Source organism: Pseudochaenichthys georgianus, chromosome 13 (genome assembly GCF_902827115.2).
Source record: "Pseudochaenichthys georgianus chromosome 13, fPseGeo1.2, whole genome shotgun sequence".
Classification (NCBI taxonomy): domain Eukaryota; kingdom Metazoa; phylum Chordata; class Actinopteri; order Perciformes; family Channichthyidae; genus Pseudochaenichthys; species Pseudochaenichthys georgianus.
The window spans coordinates 14,672,370-14,697,174 of NC_047515.1; the positions used below are offsets into that span (position 1 = coordinate 14,672,370).

The 24,805-nt window shown below is 40.9% G+C and overlaps 2 protein-coding genes across 3 annotated transcripts; one reads left to right on the top strand and one right to left on the bottom strand.

Annotated features, from left to right (window-relative positions):
• Positions 1-142: 142 nt before the first annotated feature.
• On the bottom strand, positions 143-12,733 carry trpc6b (transient receptor potential cation channel, subfamily C, member 6b). Its single transcript, XM_034097223.2, has 13 exons — positions 12,461-12,733; positions 11,960-12,024; positions 10,289-11,057; positions 9,254-9,439; positions 8,927-9,091; positions 8,031-8,247; positions 7,312-7,539; positions 2,753-3,017; positions 2,405-2,600; positions 2,020-2,220; positions 1,322-1,378; positions 976-1,051; positions 143-904 (listed from the first exon to the last, which is right to left on the bottom strand). The coding sequence occupies exons 2-13, from the start codon at positions 12,013-12,015 to the stop codon at positions 738-740; spliced, it is 2,583 nt and encodes an 860-aa protein (XP_033953114.1). The 5' UTR covers positions 12,016-12,024; positions 12,461-12,733; the 3' UTR covers positions 143-737.
• An 823-nt stretch (positions 12,734-13,556) lies between these two features.
• Positions 13,557-24,314, top strand: cep126 (centrosomal protein 126). 2 transcript variants are annotated; one of them, XM_034096813.1, is made up of 11 exons: positions 13,557-13,864; positions 14,402-14,512; positions 16,165-16,310; positions 16,404-16,515; positions 16,694-16,865; positions 18,939-20,844; positions 22,437-22,546; positions 22,900-22,969; positions 23,260-23,463; positions 23,576-23,640; positions 23,712-24,314. In XM_034096813.1, exons 1-11 carry the CDS (start codon positions 13,830-13,832, stop codon positions 23,793-23,795), a joined length of 3,015 nt encoding a protein of 1,004 aa, XP_033952704.1. In that variant the 5' UTR covers positions 13,557-13,829; the 3' UTR covers positions 23,796-24,314. The 2 variants fall into 2 exon arrangements, with proteins under 2 accessions (XP_033952704.1, XP_033952706.1); XM_034096815.1 differs by having other exon boundaries at positions 16,697-16,865.
• Positions 24,315-24,805: the final 491 nt, after the last annotated feature.

The following is a 24,805-nucleotide window of genomic DNA, read 5'->3' on the forward strand; positions in this document are numbered from 1 at the left end:
TTGTGTTTTGCTGCACAACATTAATCAGAGAGCACAGCAGCATCTGCTGCAACACTTTCAATAACCCATAGACTCTCTGTAACCAATTAGCTGAAGATAATCAAAACATATTTGAATTCAATTATTTAATAGTATGCTTAAGTGATCAACATTTCTTGAACACTACATTAAAACATCTTAAAGTTAATGTCCAGAAAATATACATCAGCATCCTGCTTATTGATTTAAAGATTACATTGCAAGAAAATAAATCGGTAATTCTCAGAGGAAAGAGCGGTAATTATCAAGCTTTCATATCGGACTTACAGTATAACCGTGCCACATTCAACCATATGCTTTTTCTTTTTTTTTGGAGCTTTGCTACTCCAGAGAGAAAATGGCCACTGAATCAAACCATATAAACAGCAGGTAACCGACAGCACCATCATATGTTAGCAGTCAGTATTGCATAATAGTGTAACATAGCCTGTGCAAGAATAAGTTACATTAGTGCCACAGTGTGATTAACTGTACAGATAAAAGGACAGGGACAAAGAGGATTTGGTGAGTTACCTCCCAAGGGGCTCAATTGACACAAAAGCAGAAATTAAATATATGTTTTTCATATTTTAAGTACAGAATATCTTTTTCTGTTAGTTGTTTTTGTCCAAAAATCTGTCTAAGAGCTCTTTGACCCAGACTGAACGCCTCATTTAGAGGACTTCACCCAGTAAACACATCTCTATTCTTTACATATTTTAATAAATGAAAGAGATATCATTCTTCTGCTCTTCTTTCTGCTGAACATGCATGACTTCTCCCAGTTGCCTGATGAGTTTTGTCACTGTCTCCACGTCCTGGTTGGCCCTTTCCAGCAGCTCATAGCGGAGACTGGAGATGTCCTGTTTGATTTCTTTCAGCTCACCTGTGGACATGTTTTGTAATTTAGTGATCGACAAAAAAAAAAAATGTATCCAGAAAGCCTGTAGAACTCACCTTCATTAATTTCGTCATTTTCTTTATCTCGCTGTGCTTTTACTATGTATCTTTTGACGAGGCGATTCATTATACTCTGCAATTAAGAATTGAATAAGCAATGATTGTTCCTTAAAAAAACAGTATAAATAAAACAAGAACAGCTGACAATTTGTTTCAGTGAGCATTTTTGATCATAATGTGCTAATATGCAAGTCTTCTTTTCAGTACCTTAATGTCCTCTAGATGTGAATTACTTAAATACATTACTAACATTGCATTATTGATGTTTACATCTCTAAGTGTAAGACTGTACAGTTCAGTTATTCACAGGATAATCAGCAGTAGGAAATGAAAAGTGCTTTACTTGGTGACGCGTTGGACAAAGCGATGCATCCACACTCAGATCTGACTGCTGCCTCAACTAAGAATAAAAACAACAAAGAAGAAGCACTGTCAACACTTGAACCATGCCTTTAAGTTACACTTTTAAAGCAGCAATCTATAAATGCGACACAAGAGGGCTCTGCAGAGCTGTTTTAAAGAATATAGGTCAACTTTAAAGGGACACTCTTATGCTAATTTGAAGGGTTTCCTAATTGTGTGCCTCTAATGTGACGTGTTCAAATGTTCACAAAGGTCTTTATTTGTCTAATTCTGCTTTTGCTGCATTAGAAAACCTATTTTCACCCTCTGTCTGAAACCAGAGCCCAGTCTGCTCTGATTACTAAGCTGACAGGGTCTCTTGTAATTGGTCAACTGATTAGAGATGTCCAGCACCTTAGCCTATCACATACAATGTGTTTGAACGCTAGCCAATAGACATGTTATGTAGTGATGTCACTATGTCGCTGGAAGTAAACAAAGGAGTCCAATTGAGGTGTTTAAGGCAGGTGGGGAGTGTGTCGGAGTGAACTTTGGGATTGTAGCCTTTGCAGACCATTAACATGCACAAAAACCTATATAACACACTACAGGAAAGGCCAGACAGTAAAAAGTGTCTCTCGCCATTCATTTATATTCAACAATATTTGGTCATTCTGTTGCATGCAATATTATTATTACCTTATTAAGCTCCATCTCATCATTTGAATTTCCTTTGCCTTTAGGTCCATCCCAAAGAAGTTCCCTTATCCCAAGCAAGAGGGAAAGGACAGACTTGGGGCTGGGTACGAGGTTGAAGGGCACGGACAGGGTGCCGCCGTGCTCAAAGTACGAGAACCACAGCTTAGCTCTGGCAAACTTCCACTCAACATCAGAATCATCCTGCACCAGAGAAGAAGAGGTAGGAGCCAGTTTAAACATTTAATGAGCAACAAAAATGTGCAATTTGATTTTCATCGTGTTAATGGAAAGCATTGAAACCATTACGTATACAAAACTAGACGGAATTTCTGTCAAAATGCTCAATATCACTAGATAGATCACTTTATGGATGGTTATGACTTACCTCAATTTCTTGGAAGGAGCTGTTGAACATGGCAATGAGCATATTCAGCAACACAATCACCATGATGATGTTGTACACCCCATACAGAACATAGCCAATATTCTCAATGAATTTATGGTCGATGTTGATGACCACTGATTTTACTTCTGACAAGCCAAAGATGGCCCAAAATAGCGTTTTAAAACTCTCTTCGAGCCTAGAAAAGAAGAGAAATGGGAAGTTTAGTGCAACGGGATGGTTCTAAATCATATCAATTCAACACAGATTTAATCTCATGGCACAAATGAAATATCAACGTTTTCAAGGCTTTTTCAGGCAATTGCATTACTGTCTATAGTTGATACTTACGTTGTGAAGGCATCGTTGTATTTGGCCCCGAGGTAGTACGAGTACAGATTGAACATTCCCACCATGAAAGCCAGAAAGACTGTTATGAAGATCACCATGAACTTAAAGAGGTCTTTAACTGTTCTTCCTAAAGAGATCTGTAAAGGCCCAAAGCTCTCGTTGGCAGGTAGGATGTATGCAATGCGAGAGAAACTCAGCACAACTGCAATTGCATAGAGGCCTTCAGAGATAAGCTGTGGGTCCGATGGCATCCAGTTGATACGAGCTGAAAATAAACATGCCATATACTTTCACTCCATTTAGATTGCTGTTCCAGTGTATACTCATAGGGTTAAGATTTAGCCTGGGTTTGTTGATACTAGAAATTGCGCAATCATGACTCTGATGATAATTAACACATCTTAGTGGAAAAAGCATTTTTCAAATGATTTTCCCTGTCCTATGTCTCAAAATTGGTGGAGAAAACTAAAACTTTAGATATCCACCTATCAGATCAACACCTTAATTAAATAAATATATATAAATATGGAGTAAGAACAAATGCAACCTACATTTTAAGTCTGAATCAGTAAATCATCTAAATTAATACAATATTTCCTGTAGTGCTATTTATACATTTAGATTGTGTTGGTGTTGGTGATATTAGCCGTAGAGATGTTTGCCTTCTCTCATATACACTGAACAAAAATATAAACGCAACACTTTTGTTTTTGCTCCCATTTTTCATGAGATGAACTCAAAGATCTAAAACATTTTCTATATACACAAAATAACCATTTATCTCAAATATTGTTCACAAATCTGAAAAAATCTGTGATAGTGAGCACTTCTCCTTTGCCGAGATAATCCATCCCACCTCACAGGTGTGGCATATCAAGATGCTGATTAGACAGCATGATTATTGCACAGGTGTGCCTTAGGCTGGCCACAATAAAAGGCCACTCTGAAACGTGCAGTTTTATCACACAGCACAATGCCACAGATGTCGCAAGTTTTGAGGGAGCGTGCAATTGGCATGCTGACAGCAGGAATGTCCACCAGAGCTGTTGCCCGTGAATTGAATGTTCATTTCTCTACCATAAGCCGTCTCCAAAGGCGTTTCAGAGAATTTGGCAGTACATCTAACCGGCCTCACAACCGCAGACTACGTGTTACCACACCAGCCCAGGACCTCCACATCCAGCATGTTCACCTCCAAGATCGTCTGAGACCAGCCACTCGGACAGCTGCTGCAACAATCGGTTCGCATAACCAAAGAATTTCTGCACAAACTGTCAGAAACCGTCTCGGGGAAGCTCATCTGCATGCTCGTCGTCCTCATCGGGGTCTCGACCTGACTCCGGTTCGTCGTCGTAACCGACTTGAGTGGGCAAATGCTCACATCCGATGGCGTCTGGCACGTTGGAGAGGTGTTCTCTTCACGGATGAATCCCGGTTTTCACTGTTCAAGGCAGATGGCAGACAGCGTGTGTGGCGTCGTGTGGGTGAGCGGTTTTCTGATGTCAATGTTGTGAATCGAGTGGCCCACGGTGGTGGTGGGGTTATGGTATGGGCAGGCGTATGTTATGGACGACGAACACAGGTGCATTTTATTGATGGCATTGTGAATGCACAGAGATACCGTGACGAGATCCTGAGGCCCATTGTTGTGCCATTCATCCACAACCATCACCTCATGTTGCAGCATGATAATGCACGGCCCCATGTTGCAAGGATCTGTACACAATTCCTGGAGGCTGAAAACATCCCAGTTCTTGCATGGCCAGCATACTCACCGAACATGTCACCCATTGAGCATGTTTGGGATGCTCTGGATCGGCGTATACGACAGCGTGTTCCAGTTCCTGCCAATATCCAGCAACTTCGCACAGCCATTGAAGAGGAGTGGACCAACATTCCACAGGCCACAATCAACAACCTGATCAACTCTATGCGAAGGAGATGTGTTGCACTGCGTGAGGCAAATGGTGGTAACACCAGATACTGACTGGTTTTCGGACCCCCCCAGACCCTCCCAATAAAGCAAAACTGCACGTTTCAGAGTAGCCTTTTATTGTGGCCAGCCTAAGGCACACCTGTGCAATAATCATGCTGTCTAATCAGCAGAGTTGGGTGTTAATATTACTTTTGTCGGTAACGGAGTAGTGTAACGCGTTACTTTTATAATTCAGTAATCACACTACAGTTACAAACATTGCCCCGACACGCGTTACTTCGTTACTTTTATAAAATAATCACACTCACTGACAGACAAGAGGGGTTTCCGCCGCAGGTTTATATACATGTAGGCCTATGTAATCTGCGCGATTTGCGAGACCACATCTCCACGTGCAGTGCTGCATAAACATGGCTGAGTCTTTTCATCTGTAAACTTCCTCAACGGGGCCGCTCGCTCTCTTTTGTTGATCACCCTCTCACGGGTGAACAGTTCAATGTCCCGCTTTATTGTAGGAATTCTGCCATGTCTCTACCACTTTAGTTTGACCATCTCTGTTACTAAGTTATGGAATACTAAATAAATAAGTAATTAGATATACCTTACGTTACTGCGCTCATAAAGAATGATAAGAATAATGCGTCTTGAACTGGTTTCATTAATTAGTGTCTTGACGTTTCACAGACTGTTAGCTTGTTGTGGTAGGCTAGTAGCCTATTTTAGAGCATATAAAAAGAAAGACTTGTGTTATGTCTTCCTTAATGCAATAGTAATTGGGGGTGCAAGTGGAGTCTCGCATAGGCAAAACTGTGGCGCGCTTACACTGTAGGTGCGCCACAGTCTGCGTGATCTGCCTGTAGGGAGGGGCGGGCCGGCCCTGCGAGTAAAGTAACGAGTAAAGTAACGAGTTTTATGTAGAGAGTAACGAAGTAGTGTAATATATTACTTTTTTAAGTAATATGTAATATATTGCTTTTTTTTAGTAACGACCCCATCTCTGCTAATCAGCATCTTGATATGCCACACCTGTGAGGTGGGATGGATTATCTCGGCAAAGGAGAAGTGCTCACTATCACTCACTCACATCATTTTTCCAGATTTGTGAACAATATTTGAGAGAAATGGTTATTTTGTGTATATAGAAAATGTTTTAGATATTTGAGTTCATCTCATGAAAAATTGAAGCAAAAACAAAAGTGTTGCATTTATATTTTTGTTCAGTGTAATTGAACTCGATGGTACTCGGCTGTGGTGTTTAAAGCAATTAGAAAAATACATTGTAAAACTCAAGAGCAATGTTTCTCATCAGAAATAATTACATGGTTACACAAGATATAATCCACAGAGGAACAATTTTCTTACAACTGCATCATTGTGGAAAAGGGAAATGTGCACTCATGGACAATAGCCTCGTGCTCACTCATTGGCGGGTGTAGCTTAGTAGAAAGAAAATAGTTTCTATGTGAAACTGCTCACAACAATAATAATAATAATAATAATAATAATACATTTGATTTATAGCACACTTTAAAAACAACGTCATCTCAAGGTGCTTCACAAAGCTATAAGGAGAAAATAATAAAACAATTAAAATAAAAAGATATCTAACAAGGTCTGTGAATCATCTTGCGTAACCTGGTCAGGATTTCTGGAAGGAGACATTTCTGTCATTATTAGACGTCTGATATCTTTACAACTTTCTCCAAAACTTGTCAACTCACATCAAAACAATGTAGTTAATAAATAGCACTACAGGGATACAATATGTTTTGAACAAACTGTCCTTTTAAAGTTTGAATCACCCAATACACTTTATGTCCAATTCAGCAAATATCTCCTCAGTGCCCATGCTTCGTGTTCGTACACAGCCTGGGCTCGGTTAATGGATTTTTTTTTTTTTTAACCAAACAAGCCAATGCTTTTCCAGCCTGGATAGGAGAAAAGCACTGGAAGCGAGAAGGATGGTAAATCTCACATATGTTAACATTCTAAAAGAGCACTGACGGAGGACTGTATTTGTTTGGGTGTTGAGTTCATACAGTATACACAACTTCCTGCAGAACACTAACCCTCTGTCACAAGTTAGACACTTCCATTATTGTTTGTTTGGTGGCTCATCTAAACTCTCCTGTCATTTCAGATCCCGCCTTCCTCCAGGCCCTTGTAATCAGCTCACTTCCCTCACCTGGCCTCCCCAGCCCTTCCCCTCACCTGTTACTCATTCCCTCATCACTCCACAGTATTTATACCACCTCACTATCACTTGTCCTTTGCCAGATTGTCTTGTCGTTTCCGCCAAGCTCTCCAGTGAGTGTTGTTCTCTAGCCTAGATTTTTGTCCTGCCCGGTTTTTGATCCTTGCCTGCCTGTTTACGGATCTCGAGTTCCTGCCTGCTCCCTGTCTGGTTTTGGTTGCCTGTCTGACGGATTTCCTGGTTTTGACCCTGCCTGTCCCTGACCTGAATAAACTGAACATTGCTATACACTGGTTGTATCCGAGTCGTGCTATTGGGTTCTGATCTGTACCTGTTATCGTGATAGCCTCCACTTTATAGGTTAGTTGCACATGTATATGAAAACTAATTATTAACTACTTATTTTATAGGAATTATTTGGATACTTACCCAGCTGGAAATACTGTATCTCAAATGGCAAGGTCATGTTGGACAGGTCAGTGTAGTGCTTGTCAACATAACACTGGGCAGAATATGCATGCCAGAAAGCCATTAATCTGGCAATGAAAGATGTCATAAAAATGGCCAAGATACTAAAGTCAAGAAGGTTCCAGGGCTCTGAGATGTATTCCCTGATGTCCTGCGACCAAATATCTTTACATTCTTTCCAGATCTTTCCTGTAAGAGAGAAAAAAAAGTTTAATCGCACTGTTTCTGTCTCACATAAACATAAATCAAGGATATAATTAATTGAGTTGTGAGTTAAATCACAAAGGGTTTAGTGATGCTGTATGCTGTTATAAAGTGTGTGATAAGGCTCCAAAGTATCGTCTGCAGAGATTAGTGAAAGAGTCACCTTGCCTTGTGCCTTTGGAAAGTCAGTACCAGAATAATTCATGTAGACCATCTGGTAAGAATACATAATTGTCTATATCAGCGATTTAGATGTTTGGGGATGTATTACCCTATAATGACAGAATCCATGACCTGCATGTTTAGCAGAATTATGGTATTGTAGACATTTTTAAGAGCGATGGGAGAGGGACAAATACACACAACTAAAATATATAAACTAATGTCACTGCATTTTTTTTGGCAGATAGTTATTTTAAACATGAATGTGGAAGGGATATGGTGTGGGGCGGGGGGAGTGTGTTTTCACTTATGACCTATGACCCAGGATATGATGAGAATCTCCATCCAGGTGAAGGGGGTGGTCTTCATACGAAACAGTTGAGAGGGGTGATCGTGGGTGGTCATGTTGGGCAGCAGTGATGTTCCCCCAAAGCGGTCTGCTGCGTTCAGGACCAGCAGGCAAAGAAATATCATAAAGGAGGCTGCATGGGCCACGAACTTCAGGAAAGGTCCACGCATGAGTTTCCCTAACTGACACAAGTCAGGGAATGGAAAACAGAAAAAAAAGTGTCCCAATTGAATTGCAAGTGTTATCTGTACAGCCTCTGGCAAAATATAAACCTAATCAAGAACAAAACATCAAACTGTCTGTAAAGCAAAGGTCAGCATGTATGTTGAAACACAGACTAACCACCAGCAACAGTTATCAGTTTAAATTCAACTAAATAAAATGTGTTAAAGATACCTGTTTAAAATGTAATCATGCTATTAAATGGTCTTTATCGGTTGTTTTCACTAACAATCTGGTATTTCAAAAGGGGAAAACTGCACCCACCAGTAGGCCAGAAGATGTATGTCCAACATTATGGGTACGGTTTGTGTTAAGTTCCACTTTTAGTTGCATTAGGTTGAATGGAGGATAATAACATTCTGAACCTCATATGCATGCCCCTTCTAATACATGACAAGGATGCTGATCATCGTTGATAACGGCCATTTATTGGCTGATATCATTCAAAGCGAAATTTTGAATCTGCAATAATAATGCCACTCCACAGAAAAACGTATAATGTTTCTGTGGCTGATGTGTTAGCAACATTGGACTAATAAAACAGCCAACAGTCATGGAGCAATATTACAGTAATGTAAAACAATGATTACAGAATAAGAACTTTTAAGTTAAAACTAAGTATGAATTTTTGGAACTGACCTTACTTGATGGTGCTATCCAATACAAAAAGGACAGGATTGGCAGTCCAAACGCTACACCAAGAACCAGAAGGATTTTAACTGCTGTGGTCTGCTGACGTAATCCGGACAAGTTCTCGTACCAGATAGAGAGGAGTTGCTGTTGGCAGTTTGGATGTGCCACAAACTGCCCCATTGGTGGCATTTGTGTTTGTGTGTGAGAGAAAGGGAGAGTAATTGAGAAGGATTATTTAGGGACAGCAGACTCCATAAAACCAACAAGATCAAATGTAAAACATGTGCATCAGTTACAAAACAAAACATGCGAGTGCTTTTCTCACATGCTTACCTTTTTAACTTCATACTTTATTGCAAGTTTTAACCTGATTAGGTTTTGTCTGCCCAAGGTCTCTGGGCTTGGACATGATTCAGTGTCCCCGTTTAAGATGGCCTTCACTTCCTCTGTGTTTCGACACAAATCCAGCAGTCCCACCACAAAATCTTTACACTGCATGGATAGCTTCTTGTAATCATTCTATAACGGACAGAGGAAACATTTATAGCACTTTGATGAATGGCATAAAAACAAACTATAAAACATAAATTCCTTTCATGACTGCAGCATGCAATCTTTTAAAGAGGCCTTATTATGCTTTTGGGGGTTTTCCCTTTCCTATGTAGGTTTTTGTGCATGCAAATGGTCTACAAAGGCTAAAATCCAAAGGTCCCTGCAGTGCGAGTTTCTCTCCTTTGGACTCCTTTGTTAACTTTAGTGACATAGTGACATCACTATGTTACACTCACGTTTCTATTGTCTACATTACATTTAGCCGACACTTTTATCCAAAGCGACTTTCAATAAGTACATTCGACCAGGAAGACACAACCTTGAAGAAAACAGAATCATATAAGTACATCAGGTTTCATAGAGCCAAACATTTCAAGTGCTACTCAACTGGCTATAGATAAGCCAGTCCTTTATTAGTATAGAAGTGCTCTATTAGCAGTTCTTTGTTAGTAATTCTATCGCTCGAGGTGGAGTCGAAAGAGATGAGTTTTCAGTCTGCGCTGGAAGATGTCCAGGCTTTCTGCTGTCCTGATGTCAATGTCTAGCTAGCGCTCCAACACATGATAGCGTAAGTGGCGGGACATATCTAAGCGGTTGACCAATCACAACAGAGCCAGCCAGCTAACCAATCAGAGCAGACTGGGCTCTGGTTTCAGACAGAGGGTGAAAAGAGCTATGCAATATGAGGATGTAAGAATAATGTAAACATGTCACAGTAGATGCACAAAATACAAACACAAACCGGAAAATGTGCATAATAGGGTCCCTTTAATCGGCACGAAGCTGCTCTCCCTGATATGTTATTAAATATTTTACCTTAAACTCCTTCTCAATATTGGATAGAACTTCAAGCTCATTGCTCATCTCCAAAGCCGCCATCACCGGGTCTTCATTGGAGAGGGACAGATAAGCAGGACTGGCCAGACATTTATATGCATTGATGCGTGATTGTGAATGTCTGAATGAGTCGTGCCTCTGATGCTCGCTGCAGGTCCTACACTGGCAGAAGTAGTCATGGGGGCGTTCTACACGGGATCCCTTCATAAGAAGTATATGCACAATTTCATACTCGTGGCACTGGGAAGCCAGTATGATGGGGGTGATGTCATGAGAGAAACGTGTGCCATCCTCATCATAGGCGAAGAAGTCATCATGTGGGTCCACCTGGCTGGGACTGTTGGTCAGCCTCTGTCCGTCTGCAAAGGCCTCATGGCCCAGTAAAGCTTCCACTATACGGATGTAGCCTTTACTGATGGCTAACAGTAGAGCATCTCCAATTCGAGCCAGGTCTTTCCTCCTTAGCAGGAGCTTAGTGACTTCAAAATGCTCATTTGCAACTGCTAGCTGCAATGCATTCTGGCCCATGTAGTTCACACAGTTGATGTTGAGATCTGGCTGCTCCTCTAACATCCGCCTCACTTCAGGAATATTTCCATATTCTGCAGCATCTAAGAAAAGCTCCTCTGCCATGGAAAGGCAGAAGGAGGACTCTGCACGATACAGGTAACCAGCTCCCCGTAATACCTGCTTCCGGGGTTTGTGCACGACATGCTGCATCGTCATGGCTCTCTGATCATTGCTCCGCCTGAACACAGGTAAACAAATGGCTCAATACCTTATCTGTGTACATTCATTAATGTATGCCTAACATTCTACCATTTCCCCCCTTAATATAAATCACACGTATTTTTGATGTGTAAGATTTTACTATTATTAATGAGTCTTCTGTTTTTTGTAAATAGCCTTAAGGTAAATCTATTTGACCAAAAATGTCCTTGGGACTGAGACAGCACGGAGCTAAATGGATGGACAGCTGGTCTCAGCTGAGCTATAACTCACACTACACGTGTGACATCTCCCACAGATCCATCATCTGCTCTCCTTCATCTCATAGTCTCGCACTGTCCATCTACTCACCCTCTGCCAGAGAGTTGATTAAATCTATTTGGCATTTCCGGAATATTATACAATAATGTCACCAATGTGGATCGTCAGTGATAAACTTGTAATATGTTCAAGTATGATGTTTACTTAGCGATATAACCACACCACATTATTAAAGTGACCATCACTTACACTAATTGTATTTTGTGTCTTGGTCCAATTAGTAAATGTACTTTACATTCAGTAAATGCATTTGAATAACGTGATTATCTCCAAAACTAATTGCTTTAACAAAGATAATGATAGATGAGGACAACTTCCCTTCATTCAATCATAATTAGTGTTATTAAGATCTTACATAACTGAGCAATTTGATGAGTGCATGCCATTTATACATAATTGGTTGTTATACAGACAAATTATTTATAGTTTGCATCTATATCAGCTGAGGTGGAATAAAATAAAGTGGTGTCAGGCTGTTCAGCCAGAGAAGGTGCGGAAATCACAACGAAAATTGATTGATAGGATATTTCAAAATAACACGTCTGCTGTAGTCGTTTTATCCTTTAAAATGGTACAAGCAGCTGCTCAATGTGCATTTACCTGCCTGAGTTTCTGAGAATCCCTTGTTTATTTGTGCTGCTGCTCTTCCTCATCATGACAGGCAACTGGGTGATAAGGGAGATGGAAAACAAACAAAATGCACAAACTTTAGTGATACAATTTCAAATATATGAGATTATTCTGCATTGCTGGCTGAGATGTGTGTTTTGCATATGATATCATCACTAAACATTTGTAGAAACTGAAAGAAAAAAAAGATTTCCTGTCATGTCTACTTCCTCATGCGGAGAAGCCAGAGGACATCAGTGACAAGGACATACACATAAGGAGATTTAAAGAATGAGACACTGCAAGATGAGAGCTGTCTCACTCTGTTTGTCCTTATAGGAATATCATGGGCCTGAAGCTTTACCTTAGAAGTCTAAACAAACTCCAACATGTCTCAATTGATTTTTGGAAATAAAGCACGAAATGTCAGTGTGCATCTAATATGCGTCACATGAATATCAAATAAAAACTCTAACAGGATGATTTACTCACCTCACAGGAGACTTATGCGCCAAATGCCTTCAGTTTCACTACATCAAGACATTACAACCCGAAACTACGACCAAAAGTGTCCATCTGCTCCTGCATCCCCGGTTCCTGTCTGCCTCTTGACCACCTGTCCGACTGACTGCGTCCCACCTTGGGTCTTTCTGCTGACCGTGCTGCCTCTGCACGCCCAGTGGGCGGTTTTCTAGCTTTACTGTGTGTTTTCTACTACAGGATATTAGCAAATGTGGGAACTGTGCTGAATATTATATAAACTGTTTAATTCCTTTATTTTCCATAAATTTTCCCGTTAAGCCGTCTAAACCAAGATATTAAAGCACTTTGTCAAACTAATAGAGGATTTTGGAACAGCAGAAATCCACTGACCTAACGGGCAGTGCCATAATTTGAGGATGAAGTGAAGAGACTATCAATGTGCCGGCTGCAGGCGAGACCACTCCTAATACTCTGGTGTTGGTCCCCTCTGACAATGGATTATTTTTTAAAGCAGTAGGCTACGTGGTTTATGTCTATAGGTCAGCATAAACAATCTGTAAAAAAGCTTTCCTAGATCCTCTTGATTCATTGTGCTATTACATGTAAAAACAACACATCCTTAGCCTATTAGGCTAGGCATTTTCTCCAAGCAAATAGCGCTATGCAAAAACAATTATGATAAATAAATATGTGTCATTTCGTAAATAAGCATGTAGCTAGAACATATGAAATATCGCTGAAAAACGTTCAGATTTTATTTCATTATAGGCCTATATTTAGGCTGTATATGTTATTTTGTACAGTAACGTATGTTACTGAATTGTAATGCCGATTTAGCCTGAATATGAGAGGGCAGAGAATAGTTTTTGTCCAATTAGGTCGGTAAGGAGCTGAAACCAATGATGGGATGTTCCAATGTAGCTTTGTTGTTATATTTATCTCTGTTCTCATACTTGCTGTTGTTGATATGTACATTTTACGATACTTCCAGGTGTACTTGAATGCAACCATCAGCCCTCTGCTGGCCATGGCGGGTAAATATACAGTCTATGGTAAATACCCTCCACTCTCCCCGTTGTCAAGGAACTGCGTCCTCGGTTGCTATCATGGAGGGACTGTACACACAGACAGACACTATACAAGTGACAGCTAAGCCGAATTATTTCTGAGTTTTTTTTAAACGACCATTCACGAAAAGTTAGTGCAATGTGGGGTCGAACATTTCCTCTGCATGTTTATCTTCGCCCTGAAAATGGTTGAAGGAGTTTGAACGGAGTACTGCTGACGTTATCTAAACAAGACCCAAGAAGCCAAGTTAGCAGCTAGCAGCTAACCTGCATGTCTGTCAGGCGTCAACAAGCTGCAGCAGCCTCGGAGGATGCAAGTTGTTCAGGGCAACTTCTTATACCACTCGTATCCTTTAAACATTAAGTTATTTACGCTGCAGAGTTATTTTAGAAATGTGTTTTACTTGTCTACCTTAGATAAACCTGTGTAAATGTAAAGACGCTTAGTAAAAGTAGCAACAGCCTCACGTTAACACGTTTTAAAATAAAAGTCCTGCATTCAAAATGTAACTTTATTTAGTATAACATTAATAAAGAGTACCAAAAGTAAACAGCATGCAGAATAGTTAATTTAAGAGGTAATGCAGGTCCATATAGATATATTGATGAATTAATGTGATACTTTTATGTTGCAGCTGTACAATATTAGGTTTTATTTTTTACTATAGGCGTAGGCCTATAGGTTAAAGAAAACGGTATAATATCATCACCATTTATTCGATTTTTAATGTTGTATTAATAATTTAAACCAACTCAAATAAATGTAGTCGATTAAACCGTGTTATGTGTTACAGTCAGCTAATTCTCTCAAGCTGAAGGTTACATTCAGGTAAGACATGTACACTCTGGTATTTCAAACGTCCCCTTAACTTTGTACTTCCAGAAATTCGAGGTTGGGAGGCCTCGAAGATGAGAGACAACTCTTGGTTGAAGAGCAGAAGTTATGCAGATCCAGATCTCGCAAGTTCTCCACAGAAACCAACCGACGAAGGAAGTCAGTTTATTGTATACTAACTATGCATTTCTGTTTTAATTTGATGTCCTCTCAGGTCAAACTTGTGTGCATTCTGCAACCCAGACCTGCCCAAGCAGACACTTCTTTTTTTTGGAGTGGCCTAGAGTGCACCCCCTGGACAGCTTATGGTTCTGTCCTGGGCTAAGCACCTTTGCAGGATGGATGGTGTTGACAGGCTTTTGCAGTCTAGACCTGGAAATAGATCTATGGGCACAGCGGGTAACTGTGGGCCATAGCAGTGACTGCAGCGTCCCCCCTCTGACAGCTAAACCTGCTAAACTGAGCACCGCGTGAGGCTAAAATCCCTAACAGATATTAATAACTTTCTAAATGTGTGCTTCCATAACAGAAGCTAAAAGTGAATGTTGCTGTCTTTAAACTAGGAGCTTGCAATAGTGGGTTAATGCGAGGAGAGCTGTAGGTGGAGGTCGGATTTATTTTAATTTATTTAATATTCAGGTGATCATAATGCCTTTACATAATTACAGTGCCGTTAAAGAGCTTAACACATGTCTGTACAAGAACAAAATGACCCACATATTATATTTGTTCAATTTAAAGGAGGGACATATGAATCGGTCTAAACAAACTATCTCTTTAAAAAATACATTAACTTGTTTTTGTCTTAACTTTTAAAAAACTATTTAAGTATGCACTGAGCGAACTTTTACAGACTTTCGGATGAATATAGTATTAAATATCATATATTGTCTAACAACTATAGCATGCTGATGCTGGGAACCTAAATAATACCTTACTGCTTCAATACAATCTTTAGCCCTGTGGATCTCTGTTTATCAGTTCGCCTGGTTGCCTTTTCCCTGTCCATTTGTGTGATTGTTCTTTTGCACGGTTATGCTTTCAGACTCTCTCTTCCCCACTCAGCACTCGTATGTTTGGTGTAATTAATGTTTCCAAAATAGAGACAACACACAATAGACAAAGTTAAGGGTGGAAATGACAGATAGTAATATTTATTATTTATTCAAATGTTCTATAGTATAATATTGTTACCATGCATTATTTTGGCCACAATCATCTATATAGTTAACATGTGATATTCTGACAGCTCCATTTTAAAGCCAATATTTGCTTGCCCAATTTCATTCCAGTTTAACCAGGAGGAATATCATAGTTATGCATATTTTAAATTATAAGGACAAGTTATTTTACAGCGCACACTCATGTCTTATTAGTATCACATTCAATTCCACATTGTTCATAATGTAGGGGTTTCCACTTTAAAGTACTAATAAGCTGCATTAAAAATGTGTATTATATAATAAATAAAGCATAATAAAGAGTATGTTTACTTTTTTAGAACATTTAATATGTCAACTAAAAGCTTTTTTTTAATTCTCGCTCTCTTAAAATGTCCACTTCCTGTTGAAATGGACCTCCAAACATTTGTACCTACTGAGAGAAAAACAAAATGCTGACCTCAGTTGACCCTGTTGATGTTTTTGATTGTCTTGCTCTGTAAACCCAGTAGTGAGTGATATCTTTAATTTATTAATGACTGTCGAAAACATATCTCCATGAACAGACTCATCTTTCTGTGTCCAAAACATGACCATTTAATCACTTAAAATACACCTCGTCTTCATGCTCCGCTCTTTGTCACGGCTCAGGGCTCTGGAGGACAGACGGAAGCAGCGGGACGCGCAGGAGCAACGGCTGATCGAGAACATCCTGAAGCAACGCAGACAGCGAGTGCAGGACGCAACTGAGCGCTTCCAAAGAGCCCATTTACCTCCCTCACAGAGACGCAGACAATGTTAGTGATGGGTCTTACAGATATATCTTAGAATACAGGAATAACAGCCTTGATGCATGCTTTTGTAATGTTTTCCTTTTTGTGATGTTTAAGCTTTCAGAAGAAATATCCCGAATATTGAAGATGCACTCAATGAAATCCAAGGCGCGTTGAGTTCATACACCCGGCAGTCCTCTTTCCTGTCCAGCAACTCTAACATTAGCAGGTAAAAAAGTTAGATTAATAATTATATAAATCTAATGTGTCCTACATGTCAATAGCCCAGACACTGCTGTTGGATTTAAACTTCATACTGTGAAATGATGGCGACATTTTACTTGTAATGTAGTCCTTTTTTAATGGCTTGAATATAATGTATTAATGTTGTTTTGTTTCTCTTCAAGAAGCTGCTCTCCCTCCCCGAAGCCCCCCACAGTGTTTAAATCCTCCCACCGCAAAGCCCTCTCTGCTGTGGAGGCCTACACTAAACTGCTTCAGGAGCAGAGCATGACTTGCTTCAAGGACAGCCCACAAACTGAGAAGTCACCAGAGAAGCAGCAAGATCTCAGCCCTCAGGTATGTTACTTACTATTTGACTGTGGAGGAAACACATACATCATGGCTGGCATCTTACAGAATAAGTGTAAGTAACCCTTGGTTATTATAAGACAATCCAATTTGTATTACCCCAAAAAAATGTTGGGTTATTTTTGATACTGTAACACACAAACACCGACTAATACTGTATTTCATCGGCTCAAAAAACACCCTCTCCAAAATCCTAACCACCCCACCCCCAAGCATCATGATCGACGGCTTCCCTGTATCCTTCACCAGCCAAGTCAAAAGCCTTGGCGTCATCCTGGACAGCACCCTTTCGTTTGCACCCCACATAAAAAACATCACCCGGACTGCCTTCTTCCATATCCGCAACATTTCCAGACTCCGCCCATCCCTTTCACAATCCAGCACCGAAATCCTGGTTAATGCATTTGTCACATCCCGGATTGACTACTGTAATGCTATCCTCTCTGGCCTACCCACAAAACTACTGAACAGACTCCAAATCATTCAAAACTCGGCTGCCCGGATCATTACCTGTACCAAATCGTCTGACCACATCACCCCCATCCTCATCCAACTTCACTGGCTCCCTGTTCAGCACCGGATTGTCTACAAAAACCTTCTGCTTACATACAAAGCCCTCAACAACCTCACCCCCACCTATCTCTCAAACCTCCTCCAGGAATACACCCCCTCCCGCTCCCTGCGCTCATCCTCAGCCGGACTCCTGACTGTCCCCACCTCCCGCCTTAGCACCATGGGAGCCAGGGCTTTTAGCTGCACCGCGCCCAGGCTCTGGAACTCTCTGCCTCCACACATCAAACAGTCTGACTCCATCACGACATTCAAATCCCACCTCAAAACCCACCTGTTTAAACTGGCCTACTCACTCTAAAACACATTCAACCTGCTTTCACAGATCCCCCTCTCACTCCATCACTCCACACTCTTGTCTTGCCTGTTTTATGCTTTTATGCTGCTGTATTGCCTTGTCGGTTCGATTAAATTGTGTTCCGTTTTTGTTTTAGCTGTTTTAACACTTTTAAATGCACTGTAAGGCGACCTTGGGTTTCCTGAAAGGTGCCTCGAAATAAAATGTATTATTATTATTATTATTATTATTTCAATGGGCTGACCATTGTGAAGTAATTATTTGTGATATAACCCATTTTATAACCACACTGCAATTTATGAATGTTTATTATTGACCATTTGATTGACTACCATTTTGGGCAACACAAAGGCCTTTTCTATCTCCCAATAAGACCCCTAGGGGGCAGCAGTGTCCCTGTTCGGCACCAGGAACACCAGTTTGCTGCTGCCTTCAGCACCCTCTGGTGAAATGTTAAAATAGTTGTTCTATTTGTGACAGAGATTCACAATTTGCTTTTGTTAAATAGTATCTGCTTTCATTATAAAGAGGCAACACAGGGCTGATGTTTGTTAGAGTGGGACTTGAATGTATATGCAGAAAGTAGTATCTATGTTTTAAAAGATTACAGATATTTGCACCAAACCTTGTTCATAGTGCACATTTTACATCAGACGCCTGCCCTTAAATGACCGTTTGTAAGTATATCACAATCTGAACCCGTCGGTTTATTCGACAGGTTTACAAGTCTTTCCATTTAGATATGTTCACTGTTTGACACAAACAATGTATAAACACAGAAACTACAGCCCAACAAATGTACAGACTCCAACATAATCACTTTCAATCGCTTTTCTGTTTCGAATGATAGAATTATTGCACTTTAAATCATGTGGCACAGTTTAGGTGTAAAAGGAACATTCCCTTTATTTGCACAGACATGTGAGGAATATAAAAGACAAACAGAGGATTTAATAAAGTGTTTATCCTCTTTGAAAAACAACATCTGAACGAAAGTAAACCTGCAAAACCTTTCTGTGAGATGATTCAAAATTAGAACAGTGGATACAAATGTGTACCTTAGCCTTGACAATGCCTATTAAGATGTACATTAGCTCTATCATGGAAACACAAACAGCTTTTACTAGATTGTAAAATGTAAATAATTTCATATCTAATCTCTCTTCTACCTCTCTCTTGCTTCCATATTCCAGGACAGCCAACTCTCTAATAGCGCTAATTCTGACAGCATTTCCAGTAAGGACAGTTTGGAGAATGAAGACCCCAACCACAGCACGAAATATTCCTATCCGTCTTTCTTCCTTGAATCAGAGAAGCCGCATCCAGACCAAAACAAACAAAATGATTTGTTACCAAATTCTGACCCAACGTCATTCTCAAAAACGATGCATCTTGGTGATCTTCATCAATATCAGCACAAACAAGATGATGACTCTGGAGGGCCTGATAATCAGATGCACTTTTCTAGAACTTCATGGGGGTTCACATCTGACGAGCGAACATCAAAAACGGAGTCTGCTCGGCACAACTCTAACTTATTAACTCTTTGTGAAATGATTAGTGCCGACCCAGAGCACTTTAAGGGAGGCTCCTCTCAAAACAGTCCCAGTGACAACATCATCCTTACAAAGAGAGACGCTCCTGGCAACACGGCACTTGATACTTCCTGTCCTAAACAAGAGGCCCTGTTGGATCTCAGGCAGAAGGAAGTCCATGATGACAGACACTTCAAACATCCATCAGCTACAGAAATGATTGTGCCTGCCAAAAGTGGCAACAGCAAAGACTCTTTGTTTGGGGCTCTCCCAAAGCCCAATATGTACTTAAACGATAGCACAACAGATAATGCCTCGCAAGAAGAGATACTTCAGCAAACAGGAAAAGAACGCCAAAATCATTCTTCCCAGAAACCGTCTAGTGCTTCCATAAACAACCTCAATAAGGTTTTAAACCAAGAGCCCAGAACTCAGAAGCTCATGAATGCAGCATCGCTGCAACACGCATGCTTGTCCAACATTCAATCAGACATGAAGTGCCTTAAATGTCCTGAAGTGGAAGCACACAAATGTCCTGTTTCATCTCGTTCAGTCAGATTCATTAAAGGAATCCTTAAAAAGCAGTCTAAGTATATGTCAGGAGATCCAGCGTGTGCATTAGGCTCCGGTCATGTGATGTTTACAAAACAAGTAGCTTTAGCGATCAGAGATAGTGTTGAATTGACCAGGTCAAAAACTAAAGATGAAGAGGGCAACAACGGTGTCAAAAAGAAGCTTCGTTGGTTTGATGAGGTGCATGTGGACACACAGGACAAAGAGGGGCACATAATGAAACAGATGAAAGGCAAATCAAATCTTCGTCCGTCATATAACAACTCCGAGGACCACCAGCTAAGCCTCAGCTCAGTCTCAGGGGCTTCCAAGCCTGGACCCGGGATGACCCCTGCAGCCTCCACTAGTTATCACTTTACAAAACAAGCGTGGGCAGATGTTGGGGTTCAAGTCAGCTTGGCCCAGGAACGAGCGGAGGAGGTCAAGGCGCTGCGGAGCAGCACCAGGACCGGTGGCCCCAAGGTCCCTCGGAGAGAGCGCTCCTCCAGGGCCGCAGCGGGTCCTGTTTCCTCTCGAGCCAGAAAGGGCACCGTCATACGACCTCAATCTGCCACCGAGGTGAGTCAGATTGCCAAAACCCAAGGGAAGATCATGATGCCCCGCCCACCTCCGAGGATGGAATCAGTGGAAGAAAAGTCGTTGTGCCTCGCTAAGACTCCATATGGCATGGATCAGGCTGGTGTCAACTGTAAACAAGCTGTAGAGCAGGCCCAGGACAACTCGGAAGGCTTTCTCTCCCCTCACACACATGGTGTTATTAGAGCAGAAAGCACTGTTGCGTACACACCGATGCCCCCCTCGTATACCTACCCCGTCTCAAAGGGCAACACGAAGGGCCCGATGAACTCGGCTCCCCAGGAGGCGCAGGGCTGCAGCAGGAGAAGAGGGATGGTGTACAATGAGAAAGGCCTGTGTTTAGATTGCACTCCCACAGATGAGGAGATCTCACAGCTCTGGCACAGTGTCCGCACGGCCTTAGCCACCAAGGAAGGTAATGTGTATTTTGGCTGACAGCCTCACAAGCAGCTTAGGCTAGGTGTGTATGTCTACAGAGATGTGTCATTTATTAACATGCAGTTTCCCCTCAACTCTAACACAACAAAAAAAACAGTGATTAATTGAATCACTCTTTTCATCTGCAACCAATCTCCTTTCCACATATAAAAGGAACAGTGGATTCACTGCATGATGGTTGTGTCACTGCCAATTTGTAACAGACTCCCAATAAATCCTCTTCTACTGTACGAGAAAGCTATGTCTCATGGCTGCATCATCGGCCGGGTCTGCTTTGCCACTCGTTATGTGCTACAATTAATGAAAATGATCCTTATAATAACAGACATACTGTTATATTTGCGTCATCGCATGTTTTGAAATTAAAGTCCCTAAAGTCTTACTAACCTTTCCAGAGAAAAGGAAGCCAGTAATTCCGGAAAAGTGGACTTAGTCGACCCTAAAAGCTTCCTGCCTCACAATGGCGTGTTGTCTGCGTCCAGCCAGTGCCAATCTGACCCAGGTTACTATCAGAGTTATCAGAAGTACGGGGCTTCTTTATTACCTCGTCTACTTCTGAGATCAGACATTAGATCAGAGCCAGATTTGCCCAATAAATAAGCATGCTTTTAAGAATGTACTTATAACGTGTTCAGTGTTTCCCATACATTGATTTATTTGTGGCGGGCTGCCACAATTAAATATCGTCCGCCACAAATGGTTCTCATAAAAAAGAAAATAATAATAATTTAAAAAATGTTGGTGGTCTAATAGGATAGTGAGGTGGGCTGATGATCGGAAGGTTGCGAGTTCAAATCCCGCCTGGAACACCACTACTAGTGTGCCCTAGAGTAAGGCACTTAGCCCTCAGTTACTGCAGGGAGAACGTCCCTGTAATTGGTCATTGTAAGTCGCTTTGGAATAAGGCGTCTGCTAAATGCCTAAATTGTAAATTATATTCTTGGGAGAATAAACCCCACAGATCCTCAACTCCGGTGTGTCTCACTCATTAACAACGCAACACAGAGCAACACGAACGTTGTCTACAGTAGCCATGAACTCGCAACATGTTTTCAGTTCAGCTTGCAATATCACTTTTGACACGTGAAGCGAAAGCTCTAACGCAACAGAGCACAACAGTTGCAGTGCTGTGTTATGAAGTGGTATCTTTTCTTGCATATTAAGGAAAAATGCTGCACACATGAGTTGTTTTTCACAAGCTTAAATAGAGCTGTGCAATATATCGATATTATATCCGTAATGTGATATACAAGTTATTATTTCCTGGTTTTAATGGCTGCATTACAGTAAAGTGGTGTCTTTTTCTAATTTTCTAAACATGATTGTGAAACCACCGATTGCCAACCCTATAAATGTTGTTGCATAGATATTGGGGTTAGGATGTAAGCCTATCTTTTGTGGTTTCACTCATCTTATTTATTGCAGGCTAAAGATGGAAACTATTTAGTTATGTATCCTCTTTAGAGAACCCCAGAGCCTGGGCTCACAACATACCAATTAACATCAGTTGTGTTGACGTATTTATGTTACTGCTATTTAAATAATTTAAGCAAATACGTCTACTTTCAGAAAAAAACAAGCTCCGAAAACAGGCGTTGGACAGTGGGCGAGGTGTGAGGAAGCCCTGCGTGGAGCCGAGCAGAGCGCCTCCTGGCTCAGGGAACAGAAGGCTTCCTCAGGTACATGCATGCAGCTGCCCTGTGGGGAGGAAGGGAGAGAATCATTGCTAAAGATCAGTTAAAGGGTGTGTTTGAACTTGTTAAATCACTCATGCAGTCCCTTTCATGCTGCCCTTTGCTGTTGGTAAAACTGACACGATTCATGCTTCTCGAGACGAGTCTTTCTGGATGGACTTGAGTCGTCAGCGTTTTCCAAATAATAAGCGTTGATGCATAATGTTTTTGTTTACAACTTGCTCTACCTGTTTTGGAGTTTATTCACATCACCTTGAGGGCTTGCTGTGTAATATAGGCTACTTAACTTTACTTAAAGTTAATCTGAGACTTATATTTGTTTTGTTTGTTTGTTGCAGCCAACAAAGGGGACCACAGAGCCTCTCAGACCATTTTCCTTCACTAATAACCTGGGCTTTGCAGAAGAAGGTACTTTGTCCTTTGGAGACGTTTTTATGAGTGTTCAATCTCACTTTTCAATGTCTATAATCAGCAGTATTACAAAAACCTTTGGTAATATGAATTTCTCCTGCATGTGTAAATGTATAACCAAAAATAACCCAAAGTTTCCAAATGTACTAGTATTGTAAGCCAAATGTTTCGGGTACAAAAAGAACACCAGACCTCGAGAAAGACAGCTGCACTTTTCACATAAATGCATTAAAAAAGAGAATAAGTGTGATTTCATGCCAGCAGTGTGACTTTGACTCTTCTCTCAGGTTTGTTGAGTGCAGCCCAGTTACACCTGGCACACGCTGGACAACTTCTGGCAGAAACAGATCTCGTGGCTGCCATGGAAACAGCCCAAACACAGAGGCCTGGCACAGTGCAGCAGCACAGCCAGCAGCAGGGACCAAACAACATTTCTCTGGAGGAGCAGAAAATCCTCCTCTCTCTGGACAGACTCAACCACCAGCTGTACTGTAAGCACTTCAAAAAGGCTGTTCGTGTGAGAGCAGATGTTGTTCACTACACATGATTGTGATCTGGGTCATTCTATTCAGTAATAACCCTCCTGTGTGTTTCTGTGTGTAGGTGTGCGGGAGCAAATTGGTGGTAATGCTGGCACGCGTGGCCTCGTACTTCTTGATGCTCCCCCTGTGAGTGTGAATTACTCAACGCATAATTCGTCAAACATGTTAGTGCGCTAACCTTCTTCTACTGTTTTCAGACGAGGGAAGGGAAACTCACAACCCATCACAAGAATCGCTCATCCTCAGCAAACAACCGCTCTCGAAACCAGAAGAAACTCTGACTGACAGCATGCGTGATCCACGGTGGTCTACCCTCCCTTCTGTGCATTATATACATGCCCTGTCATACTGCACCACCAGACTTTATTACTCTGTTCAATACGTTTAGTCTGTTTAAAACTCAATATATGTATAACTGCTTGAGTATTCTGGATCTAGGGAATGCAAAGGACGGTATCAGAGAAACTAGACTAAACGTAACTATTAAGTTAGAGAGATGCATTTAGATTTTAATTTTTCCATCTTCCTTCGACAAAAACTTGTGGATAAAACATATATATTTATTGAGCAGCATACTATAAGCAATGGATTCTATGTGCCTTTGAAAATTATTGTAGCTTCCAATTTTTTTTCTTTACTAATCAAAATAAATCCCTTCATATAATTGACACATGGTCAAAGTTTACCTCAAAATAGTCCTTGTACAAGATTAGATTTTATTTTTAAAGCTATCTCATTCTGTATTTATTTGATATAGTAAAACTATAACTTTCTGTGCCTGACAGTGAATGAAATAAAGCTTCTTGTCAACCTACTGATAAACTGACTGGGTGCAGTGTGTTCAGCAACTTCAGTGTGAGTATTTCATCAGTGACACACAAGGCAGTTCGTAAATAGAACTGGGGACCGGAAACGGTTTATAGAGAGCAGTGTCGCAACGCTGAAGGTGTGTTTGTCTTTCTTTGATGGCTGCAGAAAGGACGATTATATCTTGTGCAGTAGACTCAACCTACTGGCTAAACAAGGTGAGCCAGAGGCCTTCCAGCTTTTGGTTGAAGTTGACTCTACTCTGAACTCTTGCTTTAGGTCCTATTTCATTACATAGTGTCCTTGAATAAGAGAAAAGCCTGTAGATCATATTTTTATTACGTATTAGTCGCTGGCTACTGCAATCAAACTGTTATTAATTAAATGTGTTTTTATCTCTCTTGCCAAAGACTAGGGGAAAAAAGCTCTAGGGATTATTGATGTGAGTTCAGTTGCCCCTCTTTCTCGGGCATGTCTGGTGTTG